The sequence below is a fragment of the Melampsora larici-populina genome, assembly GCF_000204055.1.
Source record: "Melampsora larici-populina 98AG31 unplaced genomic scaffold MELLAscaffold_44, whole genome shotgun sequence".
In the NCBI taxonomy this organism is placed as follows: domain Eukaryota; kingdom Fungi; phylum Basidiomycota; class Pucciniomycetes; order Pucciniales; family Melampsoraceae; genus Melampsora; species Melampsora laricis-populina.
The window spans coordinates 528634-543713 of record NW_006768808.1 but is presented as its reverse complement, the minus strand read 5'-3'; the positions used below and the strand labels follow the sequence as shown (position 1 = coordinate 543713).

General features: G+C 39.2%; 4 protein-coding genes across 4 annotated transcripts; 2 read left to right on the top strand and 2 right to left on the bottom strand.

Moving 5' to 3' along the window:
* Positions 1–3597: 3597 nt before the first annotated feature.
* Positions 3598–5239, top strand: MELLADRAFT_72847 (uncharacterized protein; the record flags this gene model as incomplete). The annotated part of the gene is made up of 6 exons (XM_007414592.1): positions 3598–3641; positions 3734–3990; positions 4088–4306; positions 4383–4592; positions 4674–4754; positions 4850–5239. 3 exons carry the CDS (start codon positions 4556–4558, stop codon positions 5101–5103), a joined length of 372 nt encoding a protein of 123 aa, XP_007414654.1.
* A 909-nt stretch (positions 5240–6148) lies between these two features.
* Positions 6149–7057, bottom strand: MELLADRAFT_110461 (uncharacterized protein; the record flags this gene model as incomplete). The annotated part of the gene is made up of 5 exons (XM_007414545.1): positions 6149–6222; positions 6321–6377; positions 6470–6479; positions 6598–6894; positions 6986–7057. 5 exons carry the CDS (start codon positions 7055–7057, stop codon positions 6149–6151), a joined length of 510 nt encoding a protein of 169 aa, XP_007414607.1.
* Positions 7058–8161: 1104 nt separating this feature from the next.
* Positions 8162–10072, bottom strand: MELLADRAFT_91670 (uncharacterized protein; the record flags this gene model as incomplete). Its single annotated transcript, XM_007414544.1, has 3 exons — positions 8162–8240; positions 8322–8891; positions 8988–10072. 3 exons carry the CDS (start codon positions 10070–10072, stop codon positions 8162–8164), a joined length of 1734 nt encoding a protein of 577 aa, XP_007414606.1.
* A 2318-nt stretch (positions 10073–12390) lies between these two features.
* MELLADRAFT_124119 (uncharacterized protein) lies at positions 12391–13290 on the top strand (the record flags this gene model as incomplete). The annotated part of the gene is made up of 5 exons (XM_007414593.1): positions 12391–12465; positions 12556–12870; positions 12987–12996; positions 13085–13141; positions 13229–13290. 5 exons carry the CDS (start codon positions 12391–12393, stop codon positions 13288–13290), a joined length of 519 nt encoding a protein of 172 aa, XP_007414655.1.
* Positions 13291–15080: the final 1790 nt, after the last annotated feature.

Genomic DNA, 15080 nt, shown 5'->3' with positions numbered 1-15080 from the left:
GGGAGATAGATCATTGGATGGCTGTTGACCGTTTGGATGCGCCAAAAGTTTCTTTTTTTCAAGTCGTAGGCTTTCGTAGATTTGAACAAGCGGACTGCAAGACTTGACGCGGTCGTACGGACCGCATGTCTAAAACAGGTCCATAGTGGACCTGTCTGGATTTTAGCGTTACGGTAACGCTAAATCGCGTCGTTAACGCACCCATAGTGGATGCTCTAAGAGCATCCACTATGGTGACGATGATTTATCGTAATTTTTGCGTTCCTGAACGCGAAATTTGATCATGCGTGAAACAGCTAAGTTGGTAAACGCCTGAAATCCACTATCAGGTGCTTTACGATCTGATTTAACAACGATAAATCACTGTAGATCAACCAGATCCACAGTGGTCCAAATTTGAAATACATCATCGTATCTTTTCCAAAAAGTTCATCCAAAAATCAAACGTTTCATTATCACGATGCCTGCTTCTTTGAATAGACAGATTCACCGCCTTTTGAGATCCTCAAATGACGATGAAGAACAGCAAGAATATGACCAAATGGTCTTTGATTTCTTGTTCAACAAACCTGACTCACCGCCTCCACCTCCTCACACTCGCATCCGAATTGATCGAGACCGCGAACAACGTGCTCAGAAGTTATATGATGACTACTTCGCACCGAATGCTACATATGAATCCAGGTTCGAACGTAGATTCCGAATGAGTAAGACCCTCTGTTTAAGGATTATTGAAGATTTAAAAGTATATGATTGATTCTGGGTTCAAAAGCCAGACGCCTGTGGTGTGATGGGTCTCACAGTCTATCAGAAAGTAGTATGTGCTTTGAAACAGCTCACACTCGGAATTCCGGCAGATGCCACCGACGACTATGTTGGTATCGGGGAGACAACAGCGATATTGACTCTCAAATTGTTCATGAAGCACATAAACGAAATCTATGGTCCAGATTACCTTCGACCACCGAATCCTGAGGAGCTCACTCGAGTCATGAAAGAGTATGAAATATGTGGCTTACCTGGTTGTAAAGGAAGCCTCGATGGTATGCATTGGGCTTGGAAGAACTGCCCACTTGGATGGAGCGGGCAGTTCGAAGGAAAAGAACACACGCCAACTGTTATACTCGAAGCAGTGGCTTCTGAAGATCTTACCATTTGGCACGCGTTCTTTGGAACCCCAGGTTCTCTGAACGATATCAATGTGCTGAATCGATCATTCCTTTTCACTGACTTCCTTAAAGGTGAGTCTGATTCAGTTTTTTTTAACAAACTCATGATCTGATAGATGATTTATAGGATTGGAAGACGAAGTACATTTCACAGTGAATGGACATCTATATAAACAAGGATACTACCTTGGGGATGGGATTTATCCGAACTGGCCAACCATAGTTAAAGCACCAACAGATCGCCAATCACCAGCAGCAAAATTATTTGCCAAAGCTCAAGAAGCGGCTAGAAAGGACATAGAGCGGGCATTCGGAGTGATACAAATACGATTTGCAATCACTCACATGCCATGTCGAATGTGGTTTCTTGTCGACATGCACTCTGCCATGATGTGTTGTATAGTTTTACACAACATGATCATCCAGGATCGAGGATCTCTTGATCCTATAATTGAACGATACACATCTCGAACCAGGATTGTTCCAAAGCTTCAAGATGTTGGCGTACAAAACACCCTCATGGCGTATCTTCAAAACACGCTTATTCTGAGAGATGCAAATACTCATTCTCAGCTTCAGCGTGATCTAATGATGGACCTCTGGCTGAAGGAAGCAGGTCAATGATGTGACACGATTCAAAATCAACTTTTCATTGTGATATCAATTTTGTTGAAACGATTTGAACATACATACAAATAAATTTATTGCTCGATGATTAAGATTTAAAACTACTGGTCTAATTTACATACATATCTTTTTTTTGATTGATGATTAGTTGAGATCAATATCTACATGACTTTGATTATGAAAAAGAAAACAAGCCTTATAAAAATATACATTCATATAATTGTTTTGCTGTGTGATTAATATCTGTACCTAATTGATGATGAAATGAAAAGTACAGTTGAACTATTCATATCTCTTTGCCACTTCATCCTTCAAACCCCTTAATATCTTCTTTGAAATTTCATCGGGACAATCATCCTCCTTTGCTCGAGCAATCTCAAGATCTTTGCTTTTAAGTTCACTTGTCATTAAGTTGTTTGCGATTCGATTGGATTCCTCACTAGCATCTGCACGTCGGTTTGCCACTGCTGTAAATGATTTGATCGCCTCGATTCTTTCAGTGTCCTCATTAGCTTGTTTTCTTGATTCGAGACGCTGCTTCTTTGCAGCCTTTCCACCAATTGGACGCTCGCCGCTGTCATCAGGTCGAGCACGGTTGTTGGATGAGGTGGCTGTAGATGAATCACCTCCAGTCGCATCTGAAGGAGGAAGGAGCTCTGGAGGGGGTGCTGGAGGGGGATGATCACGTTGGTTGATAAGACGAGTATCCCATTTGGGTTCGTACCGAAGTTTCTGCCAAGCAGCGAGATGTTTGAAAGACGATTTCATCTCGGCTTGGTAGATCTTCATCGCATCCACAATCCAGGTATCCGGTGATGTTCCAGACGGTGGATCATGCTCCAGACGAGCGTATATACCCAAGAACTTTTGCGTTGCTGGGTTCAAAGTACGCCACCTGAAAAGTACTAGAAGAAGTCAGAATTTTGATTTGTGTAATCTTCAAATTGAATTGATACTCACTGGCCCTTGCACATCTTGCCTGAGCGTGTGGTTACCAAGTGAGAATTGAAGTGAATCGAAACATCATTGAAAAAACCATCGCCGGACATATTATTTGAGTATTCTGGTCGAGTACTAGTCACAACCCACGATACTGCGAGTTGTTCTAGTTCGGGCTCAGTCCAATTGTCCCCACGTTTAGATGTGGCTGTTGAAGGGGGAGGGGCTGAAGTTGGTGGAACCGACATCTTGATTTGATTCAAAGTGTGAAGTTTCCAAGTGTGATGTCTTGAAGTCGGATAAATTTTGAACTTTGAACTTTGAAATTGAGGTTTTGAAGGTCGAAGTGTGAAGTGTGAAGTCTTGAAGTGTGAAGTTTTGAGTTTGAAGTTTTGAGAACAACAGTTTCAACTTGATTATCCTACGATAAATCAAGTCGTAGGTGTTCGTAGATTTGAACATGGGGAATGCAAAAGTTGACGCGGTCGTAGGGACCACAAGTCTAAAACAGGTCCATAGTGGACCTGTCTATATTTTAGCGTTTAAGTTACGCTAAATCACTTGGTTACGGCTCCCATAGTGGATGCTCTAACAGCATATCCTACTAGTACCTAACAGTCCTAGCAGTTCATGACAGAGATTGTTGGTGAATAAGCTCAGACCAAACATACAACATATAATACACTGTAAGCACCGTTTTTGATATCATCCACTATTATATCTGAATGTTTCGCATGTACAATTGAAAGCATTGATTCCGACGGTGATCTTTTCGCTCACCTGCAACAATAAAGATGTACAAGAGTCAGATATCCAATATGTATATTCCTCCCTCAGTATATAAGAAAAGTAAGGTTCTTGACCTGATTATCTCCGAGAGCATCCAAAGGATTTAAAACTAAGAAGGTCTCCGCAATTCTAGTTTTCCCGAAGCCTGTCCCCGCATGAAAGAATACATCATGTCCTCTGACCAAGCGTTCCACCACCTCAACCTGCAGATCCTTTGGCTCTTGGTTGTAACGATGACGAAAATAATTCCCGATCCTGGCACGAAGTGTCACCAAGTTTCTCGAAGTATACGTGGGTTCAGTCTAACACGACCACTGGGTGCTGTGCCCTGCTGTCCGTTTTCCTCTATATCCGAATCGCCAGCCTGCGGATCGTTCGTGCTGAGTTCAGGAGGTGTCATCTGCAAGAAGAAGAAGTTGGTGGTTATGTGGCAAGACTACCTCGACGTTGGCCGGACCAAGGCTAGGTGAATTCATTTGAAGCAGTTTAAAGTAGAATTTTAACTAGTAACTGACGAGAATTCACCCAAATCACCTCACTCAATCCTCTTGCTCTTGCAAAAGGACTCATATTCAGTCGATGAACTTTGTTCAAAGATCAGGATTGTTCATTAGAACAATCTGAAGAGTTTGGTCTCTTCAGATATTGTGTAGTGTCTAAACTACGGAAGGTTTGGGAATGTATAGTTCATTTATCCGAGCGAGTCTCATCGGGCTCCTGCTCGCCCACCAAAACTACACGATAATACGCAAGTCCCTCTCCAGGGCACCGAGCTTGTGAAGGTAAGAAAGCCCCTGCGAGTTTGGGACTTGTCCTAACTTAACACTTTCACCATGACCACTTCTTCCTCCTCACCAGAACCTTCGAGCTCCGTACTGGATAGTCCGTACATAGATAGTCCTAGTATCCACTCATCTCATCTTACACAAATTCACTCGGCTCAACCTAGCTGTTCTCGATCGTCTGGAAGTTATCTTTATCAGGGCCATCGACCTGAAAGCTTTATTCTGAGGGATGGCGATGATGGTTTGATGCTCGAATGGCGGGCACGTCAGCGTACTTTTGATGGTAAGTGATATACTTCTATATATCATGCTTTCATTGAGATTCCTAATAAACTAGAGCTTTCTTCGATTTCAATTTAAACAGGAGCATATCTTAGAACTTCTCTCACTTGCTCAATATGTGCTTTGTTCATCTTGAAATTATCTTCTAGAAAGTTTGATAAAAGTAAATGCTTCTCACTTTACCTTTTAACTCGATTCAACCAGTAATCCATCTGAAAAAACTAACTCTAGATCTTGTTTTGCCACTTCGATACATAGTTGGATTACTCTATGCTTTATTATCTCTTTCACTTTTGTTCATAATTCATATAAGAAGAAAAAGATTAAACCACGATCTTTCAGATAAATATCTTATAAATCAAACATCAGAAAATGAAGATGAGGAACCATTACAAAAGAAATGGGGACGTGAGTTTCGTACTGCAGGTGATATAATTTTAATTCTTTCTTTAATTGTGTTGGTGATCCAATTCTCTATAATCTACATTATTCTTTTCGTTCAAGATTCTTGATTTCTTTATTCTCTTTTCCAAGAAAGCAATCCATTTTTCCTATTCTTGCTTTCCTTTGATTTCACTTGCCTCGATTATATAGTTTTAACTTTGTACTCGTATCCCAAAGTAGATTCAAAACTGATAGTTTTCCCTTAGTCTCTCCAATATTTCCTTGTTGATGAGTGCCCGCCCAAATATCCTTTGCTGTTTACCACAGATCAAGAAGGTGTACCACCTCTTCCTTCCAGTGACGGATCACTCGATCCTACTGCATAACCTTGATACATGCTGCAAACTTGAAGTGAGTCTATCAGGGACGCCACATGAAGATGTGCATTATTACATTTCGCTCTCGACCCACCTCTCTCAGTGATAGTCTCTATCATTCTATTTCGGAGTCAATGAACTATCATGACAGTTAATTATCAAGTATTGATGGACCGGGAAAGTTTCCTGGGTCTATGCAGGCTCTGATACATGGTGAAATTTATGGGGGCGGGTACCGTAACAAGGAATTAGAATTGGTTTGAGTTTAGTCTCATCATTTGATGATATGTAAAAGTCATTTCTTCAGAGAGGGGACAAGGTAACTACATCCAAAGGCAAGATTCAAAAACAAATCAAATTGTAAACTCATCTTCTTCAAAGGATGCAACAAAGTGAATAAAGCCAAAAGTTAAGATAAATCATCACTGCAAAGTCATAGATTTAAATGAAACTGGATAAGAATCTTGGCCATGATGAATCAATGGAGTTCTCATTGTATATCCAAAATAATTTGACTTGAATTTACCATGAACCCAAGCACACACTCTTGGATTCATTCAAAGCTGAACTTGATCTCCTATACAAAATCATGTATAATTTACATAGTAGTATAGATATATAGATCAGTCTTGATGTGAAATGGTTCTACTTAGTAGGAGACCACAAGAGACCAATCTAAATTGCCCTAAATAAATAAAAAAAGCTCATGAAGCTCATGCAAAATAAATAAAGGAAGAGGCAAAAAAACCAATGGTTACTTCAAGTTTTCTTTTTTTGCCGATTGGACAAGTATCTATCATCTTGTACATTTATGCTCTTTGGCTGTCTTAATAGGACCAATACTGAAAAACTGATCCGTATTGTCCGGGGCTTTGATAATAATACGTTTTAGAATCCAAGCAGAAGTGAATGGGATGACTAGTTAGTATTCTCATCACTCCTTTCAATCTGGACCAATATATCCTTACCTTTTAGAACACTACATGAAAATTGTCCACTAAGATTGTCGACATGACATGCCGAATCTACATATATGCACGTAAATCATCAATTTTGGATCTTTTTATCTTTGTTTTTTTGAATCAGATGATTACAATGATCAAATAGAAGAGCTTACCGGAACACAACTGAAAGTCGAAAGTGAGAAAGGAGGGATGATCCGTCCAGACAGTGTGGCATAGAAGTAGGTTCAGCTAAGCTCCCATGAGAGCGGTGTAAGCCAAAGATGAAAGTGTGTCGACTCACATGATTGAGATGGATGTGGATTGATATATCATCCTGACTGATGGCCAAGGTGACTTTACTCCTTGAGCGACATTGACCCTCATGATCGGTAAATGGATCATCTTTTGCGTGAGTCATATCCATCTTCCATTTGGTTGGTATACTATCAGCGGAGAATAGTGCTGAAAAGTTGCTGTCTATATTCGGCCTTTTGCATGTACCCTCTTGTACCATCAACAATTTTGCCTGACCACTAGGTTTTGTAAGGGCGGCAGTAGTTCGCCAATTAATTAGATAAGTCGCAGCGTTCTTTCCCGACTGTGAACCACATGATCATATGCCCGAGAAAGGTTAGTATGAGATTTGTGTATCGTATAAGAAAATGATTGAAAAGAACTCTTGAACTGACCACTTGACTCATGGTAGCAATGAAAAGCCATAAATAGAAGATTTTCGAAAGATTTGCTTGAGAATTCGGCATCTGGCAGCGGACGAAGACATTGATAGAGTTAGGCAATCAGGTTGAAATAAAGCAAAATAACATGAAATATGCGACGAGTACCTTTGCGATGTTGGGGGATGAGTTAATGATTGGCACGATCTCTTTCCGAGGTGGATATGCTTTCTACAAGTGAGAGGTCCCTTCTTATGTGTCAGAGAGTGAGAGACAACAATAGATGCCCGGATCTCAATGTGGCGTGACACCGCGTGAAAGGGAATTCAGAGGTGGCATGATCAGTAGCAGGGCTGGCATTAGCCACACCGTTTCTTCAGTTCTGACAAATCTTACGAGTTCTAATATTTCTGTGCCAGAGTATGTATAGCGTCTTGAAGAATTTAAAGTTTGATGCTATTTAATGGCTTCACTTTACAGATAAAAGTGAAAATATATTTACCAGACACCAACGTTTAAAATTTCATCATCGCCAGCCTCTTTGCAGTTCAGTGCAAAGTTCTATTTACGCGCATACTGAGTTCATTCAGCTAAGTTGACCAACGGAATAACCAATTTTTTATTGAGCCTTCTTTTTTCTATCAAGTTTTCTGATTTCTTATTAACAAGAGTGTATACATAAAGCGTTGATTGATGATTATGATCTACTAAATAGATTCAGCTGATGATAGATGAAGATGACTGAAACACTTGAAAACGAAGGTGTTTATCGCGTCTCGTGACCCTCGTTTGTTCTTTGCAGAAACTACAAATACTGAATATAAACATTTCGAAACCAAAAAGAACGACAAGAAAAACTAACTTCATTTATTCCTTGATCAATTTTTCGTAATCCTTGTGAACAAAGTAAACTAAAATGAAGAAACCCAATTCAATAAATTATTTCATTTCAAATTTCTTTTGCTTCATCTGATACTCCACATTCTACTAAAAACAAGGCATCAAAATTAGTATGTATAAGCAAATGAAAAACACACACACGGATACTAGGATGAACAAAGAGTCGGTCAAATAAATAGGATACAGATTATACATGAAAGAAATGGAACCAAGGAACAGATAATGATAGAAATCATAAATATAAAGAAAAGGTTAAGCAGAAGTGATGTAGAAAATGAAATTGAAAAATCATTAAAACTGATTGGGTGGACCAAATTCTTGACTTAAAACTCTAATTCTATCCCACACTGAATCACCATCAACATAACATCTATAGATAACCCATCAAAAAACATCATAACAAAAAAAACATCAGTAAAAGAGCAAATCTTAAGAAATCTTCATGACTTACCCTCTTAACCAACGTTTTACATCATCAGACCCAAAACTCATAACCTCATGATTACATTGATCCTTCTTAGCTTTAAAAGCAGTTCTAGCATGAAGAATTCTACGATTATCAAATCCAACACATTGACCAGGTTTAAGTAAGATCTCAAACCTAAATCGATCTTGATTACAAATCTGATCAAAAACTTTCAGCGCATTTAAAAGTAATCTTTCATCTTTGGAATTATAAAGTTCACCATTAGGTCCTAAGTTTTCTAATGGACCTTGAAATGGTGGTGCATAATTAACTGCTCTTAATGAATCTGAAATACATTCGGTTTTGGTCTTCATGAATTTTTCAATCGAGATTCCTGGATGAAGTTCGATCGTTGGATGACTATAATATGTATGATGTCCTGCGTTTATATATTCGAATGGGATGTAACGTGTAGCTAGTGTATGAAAGTATGCTGGATTTTCACGAAATAATGCTTCAGCTACTGCATATCCATCTACAAAGGTTGATCGACCTCCTTCTACCTCGTTCTTTAAACAGTATAGAAATTGAAACCTAGGTGGGTTTTGAAAATGGCTATAAACAAGAGATGATCGGATAAAGTGGTGAGATTAGAATGGCTCTGATGAGATATATAGAATTTTCGAGAGATGAGATAGGATAAAAACTCACACAAGGTCCATATGAAGATCTAACGTAAGACTAGTATTAGCTACATTAGTAGCTTGATCACCTTGAGATTTCACATCCCAATAATCACCATAAAACGTCCTTCTAGTTTCAAGTTGAAAGTTGTCAATTAATCGAGTCAATAAATCCGGATGAGTTGTATTATCCTGATCGGAAATTTGATCAAAAAATACTAATCCATCTTGATTCAATCTATTCAGTGATTGATATTGTAACAGGTTTTTTTCAGAGATTGACTTGAAGTTGATGAATAGATTTGATTGGTTTTGGAGTTGAAGGATACGATGGTCTTGGTCAATTTTTGATGATCGGTTTGGATGATTGGACCAAAGGATGGGTTTTAAATAATTTTGTTGATGTCGATGATTGATCCAATCAGATTGATTTGATTTAAGTTTCAAGAATGATAAATCGAATTTACTGAGATGAGGCTTAGATTTAGATTGATCAGATTGATTTAAAAGATGATGACTCCATTTGATGATAAGTTGAGATTGATTTGACTTGGGATTAAATGAAATTGAAGTTTGAATTGGATAGATATAAGTTGGAATATCCGATGATTTGAATAATTTTTGACGAGTTTGTGGGTGTATAGATGAATCAGATTGACAAGCATCTCTTAACCAAACATAAGACAATGTTAAATTATGGATTTGATCTAATTCTGAATTGATAGTTAATGAAAGGTCTTTTTGATTATTAATGATTGATATGTTGGATGATTTATTGCTTGAAGTCCCTGATGAGTTGGTTGAGATCTTTCTGATTGTGGCTGTTGTTGTTTTGCTGGTGGTACGAGTTGAGTTGGATGGTTTAGCTTCGGATAAATTGGCGATCAAACTCGGATTTAAACTTGTATCAGACCTTAATAAGTGAAAATTAGCATTTAAGCTTGAGTTAAAACGAAAATTTGAATGCTTTTGAGCCTCAAGCACTTGACTGAACTGGGATCTGATTCTTGACTTGATTGAATTGGGTAAGATTGAAGTTAGACTTCTTGAATTTGATCTTCTCCTGGTCATAAGTGGTAATATTTGAAGCTGATTCAAGTTTCCAAACTTCATGGTTCTTAGAAAGGATGATTAATTTATCTTGCTTTGTGTTCTTTGGTTTGAATTGATTGATACTTCTAAATATTAATGAGAATTTCTCTGGAGTTGATTGATTTGTAGGTCTTCTCGAAGTCTTCTAATCTCTTCTGCTATGAAATCATTGAGCATTTCGTATTTACATAATCGAATTCAAAACCGGTTCTTCATTTACTGATTGAGTGATCTTGATTATTAAAAATTCACATTAATTCTCACATTAAAAACTGATCACAAATAGACCAATTCACTTCACTTGATTCATTTTATGTAACTCAAACCGTGTACATTCTTCAGCCATCGAGGCTCATCGAGGTAGGCTGTGTTCGATCTGTGGGGGAGTTCAGGGCTGTTCAGGGAGGGCTCATTGGATATCCTCTGAAGTTTGAAGGTAGAAGATAAGTTAAAAGTTGATATCGATCAATGCGAAGCGGAAATTCACGGAGTTCACGATTGGATTTACAATAGAGCTTACATACTTTGAGAGGGTTTGATTATGTACCTTCTCGATCTTCAAGTTCGTTGAAAATCAGAAATGATTGGTTTGAAGCCCATTCCTTCTAGGTTTGATTTTGCTAAACTTTGATGGACTTCACGTTAGAGGTTTCATATATAATGGTTGGGGTTAACTTTGGCTTTCCTGTTCGCGAAAGTATGTAGAGCCTTGAGATTTGGAGCACAGATAATCTTGAAACATGAAAGGAAATCCAACAAAACCTCGTGGGAATTGCTATGGATTAGATAGTAGAGGCTCAGTCTTGAGAAGGTCAAGGGAAGGGTGGTAAACAGCTTATGACGTCATTCAAAAACCCACCCGTGAACGCCAACGAGTCACTCCCTGTCACTAGATCATGTAAAATCAGTGAAATCTATATGAGATTTATCCCTGCGGGTTCAAATTGGGATATGGTAGCTGTGATCGCTGTCAAGGCCTTCGTGCCTTTTTAGTCCTCGTCAACAAGTCCAGAAGATCGCAAGAATGAAGAAATTTTACCAAAGGAAATTGAAGATGAATGGAGCATAACTTACTTTGATGGTCTGCTTAAGAATGTGGCATCTTTCAGGATACATAGTTGCAATCAAGTTTCAACGAGTGCAGAATTCCAAAGTAAACTCTTTTGAAGTTTATCTGGTCAAGCAGAATTTGTAATGGCTCAGGAGATCCACTGCAGCACCGAAGACAAAGCCAAAAGCTTCGAGGCATCCTTCACAAACATTGACTACAAATGGAAGATGAGGACGAGAGGCACCTTTTGCCGATCATGAGAGCCGTTGCCGTGCAAGGAGTAAGGCTACCCTGGCCTTGAAGTTGAGTCAAGGACATGTATCAATCCGCATGCGACTCGACGGGGTGAGTCAACACACTTTTACTTTTGGCTTACACCATTGTCATTGGAGCGCAGCTGAACGTCTTTCTTTGTGACCCTTTCTGGGACACATCCTACTCTGCTCATTTGCCATTTCTACTACTAGTTGTGTTCCGGTGAACCCTTCTACTGGATCTTCGCGCTCATCTGCTTGAACAAAACAAGTCAAAAGAATAATACTTGATGAGATACGTGTTTATGTAGATGAAGCTTGTGACTTTTGGTGTTACAAAAGGTGGAAATAGTGCCACAGATCAAAAGACGTGGTGGAGAGACTGACAACTTATGTCATTCAATTGTCCTCGCATTCTGATACGATAGCCCCGAAAGACACCAATCATAAAAACATCTCGAGGCTAAACCACAGATCTGCTATCCGGTTCGTCAACTTGCTAAAAATATGTACGTGGACCCTCGTGGGGGCGACGAGGAAAACTTAGGACTGAATCAAAGAGGCTGATGATGATGAAATGGTAAACCACCTGTTAACCTATGCCTGTAATTTATAAAACCGTACAAACGTATTCCCCATTTTGTCCAAAGCCATCAAGTATAGCTTAAAGTTGTACTACCCTGGCGCGAAAATATTTGAGCACGCTTTGAAAGTCTTGAGTTCTCGGAAGAGTCTCATGGTTTGTCCGAATTGACGCAATGGGGTGGGCAACGCCACACCTGCTACTGAAGCCACCTCTGAATTCCCTTGCACCATGGGTTTGGTACAACTCCACGGTCGGTCACCCTCTGAAGCATAAGAGGGGCCTCTTGTTTTTATCCCACCTGTTCGCAGAAACCATATCCACCGCAGAAAGATATCGTGCTAATCGTAAATCATCCCAGATAGCGCAAAGGTACTCGTCACACACTTGTTTTCTTCGCTTTATTTCAACGTGATTGCCTAACTATATCGATATTTCCGTCTGCCAAAAGATGCCAAACTCTCGAGCAGATCTTTATCAAGTCTTGTTTTTATGGCTTTTCATTGCTACCATGAGTCTTCAAGTGGTCAGTTGAAGAGTTCCTTCAATCGTTTTGCTGTACAATACACAACTCTTGCACTAACATTTCTCAATCTTTTTGCCATATGGGTGACAGTCTGGCCAAGGACCGTCTAGCACTGATTTTGTAGTTAATTGGCGAACGACTGCCATCGTTAAAGACCCTAATGGTTCAGTGGTACTCACAATGCAACAAAATCGTCAATGCGGCGCTCCGGATCCAGACGATGACCACCACCGTGACTTCACATGGAAAGACGCTAACCCGAACTTACCAACTCAATGGAAGGTACAGCTGTCTTACGCAGACGATGTACCATTCCATGATCGTAGGGGACATTGCAGCGCAAGGAGTAAAGCTACCTTTGACGTGAAGATAGGAGGTGTAGAGCTCCACATCCGACTCAATCAGGTGATTTGATACACTTTGATGTTTGGCTTAAACCATTGTTATGGGATTCCAGCTGAACCTTTCCATGTTACACTTTCTGTTCCGATCATTCCGTCCTTCCCACTTGATGTTTTTAGTTGTGTTCCGGTAAGCTCTTCTATTTCATAATTTCACTCATCTGATTGAAAAATAGAGATAAAAGATTCAAAAGTTGATGATTCACGCATATATGTAGATGAAACTTGCAAACACAACGATCGAAGTGGACAATTTTCATGTGGCATTATACATGGTAAGGATAGTGACAAAGATCAAAAGAAATTGATGAAAAAACTGATGACTGATCTTATTCACTTTTACTTACATTCTGATATCAAAGCCCCGGCCAACACCAATCACTTTTTCCATATTTCTGGTGACAAAGAGGTTAAATGTACATGATGATAAATCCTTGTCGAATTTTCAACAAAAACTTCACATAATCATTGATTTTTCACCCCTCCCTTTATCTATTTTACATTTGCTTCATGATTTCTTTTGCTCATCTAACCAAATTTCCATTGGTGTCTTGTAGTCTCCTACTACCCAAAGATAACTAGATCAAATTAAGACTGATCCATACATCTATGCTACTAAATAAGACATGGCTGTGTGAAGAAAATGGCATAGGAGAATTTTACACCAATTGCTTTACGCAGACTACCCCGGTGTAAGAGCATCAGCAACGGGCCTTACAACATAAGACCAAAACGGGTTGCTGTAAAGACACCAAATGACCGCAAAGCAGGTGTATGACTCCTTTCCACAAAGCTTGTAAAACATTGGCAACCCCAAGCATATCCATAAACATGGATATGATATGTAGCCCATTGAGGTGATGGAGAATTGATTTGAGGGTAGCTTGATCCACACAAAGGTTCAAATATTCTGCTTTGTAGAACAGAATTTGGAAAGGTTTGGATGCTTTGCCCTTTTGGCAGGATTTAGAAGGCCTTTGTGGTTGTCCATGTCTTGAGGGTCAAGGCCAAATTTACACAATGTGGAGACCACAAGGCCTGATGGCTGAAGTTATTTCCCACAGAATTGTAAAACAACTGTATTTTGGTTTTTACAAGGCCGGGTGCTGATTCTCTAAAGGAGGGTTGGTGTAAAAATACAGAAAAGGGCCCAATTTCATAATAGGGGGTTGCAACTTAAGTTTCTTTACATATTTTCAAAACATTAGGGCGGTTCAAGAAGGCTTTTTACAGCCAATTTTTACATTTTAAAAACGGATCGCAACTTTTAAACTTAAATTTTAAATCTAAGTTTGCAAACCACCTCTAAAGGTGATTCACTGTTTTGCGATCTGGAATTTGTCCATAAAATTTTTAAAATTTTCAGGCCCCAACATTTAAAAAAAAGTGATTCTTTTTTTTTTTCTTTTTTTGGTCCCTTGAAATAACCGGTGTTCCTGTCAAAGGAGAAAAAAAAATGGATACCTCTTTCATTAACAAAACATTTTGCCCCCAAAAACCCGGCCGAGTAATGAAACACTGAAAATCTCAAGATACACTTCAAGACCGGCCCTGCTGGATATGAGATATCTGTTCACAAAAGGAATCGAGGATTCAATTCGCGTACATGGACACCAAAGGAATCAAGTCTTTTCATATCATCTTTCCAACTTCCACCGGGCCGCCACTTCCAAAACGCTAGGACTCAAAGGACAAAATGACTCCCTTCATATCATGCCCTTGAAAAAGTCTCGATTCCAGCAACCCGGTCGAACTAGCTTCATCAATTATCAGGACTTTGATCAAACGTCTGATCATACCATGACCCCCGTCGCGAAAAGCCTATCTCTAACTTGAATTCATCCAAATTAAATAAATATAAGCCTCAAATGCTTTTCCACATTCGACTTTTTCTTCTTCAGACATCTTTTCAAACTCTTTGAATCTCTTCCTGCTTGCTCTTCTTGCTTCACATCGTCCTTTTATTCTGTATCCATTCCAACCAATTTCTCCATATCCAACAATCAGGCATCTAGCGCAGCGTACCAGTATCTTGCTATCTTTGCTTTCAAACCTTCTGAAGACCTACTTTTACGTTGTGTTTCCTTGCCAAACAGTTTCTTTTTCCTGTGATTTATAATGGCGCCTAAATCTCAAACCCGAGGAAAGGTTAGTTGAATCAAGCGTGGTCCATAATGTATGATATTAGCTACTAACATCTCTTTTTTTCATAGG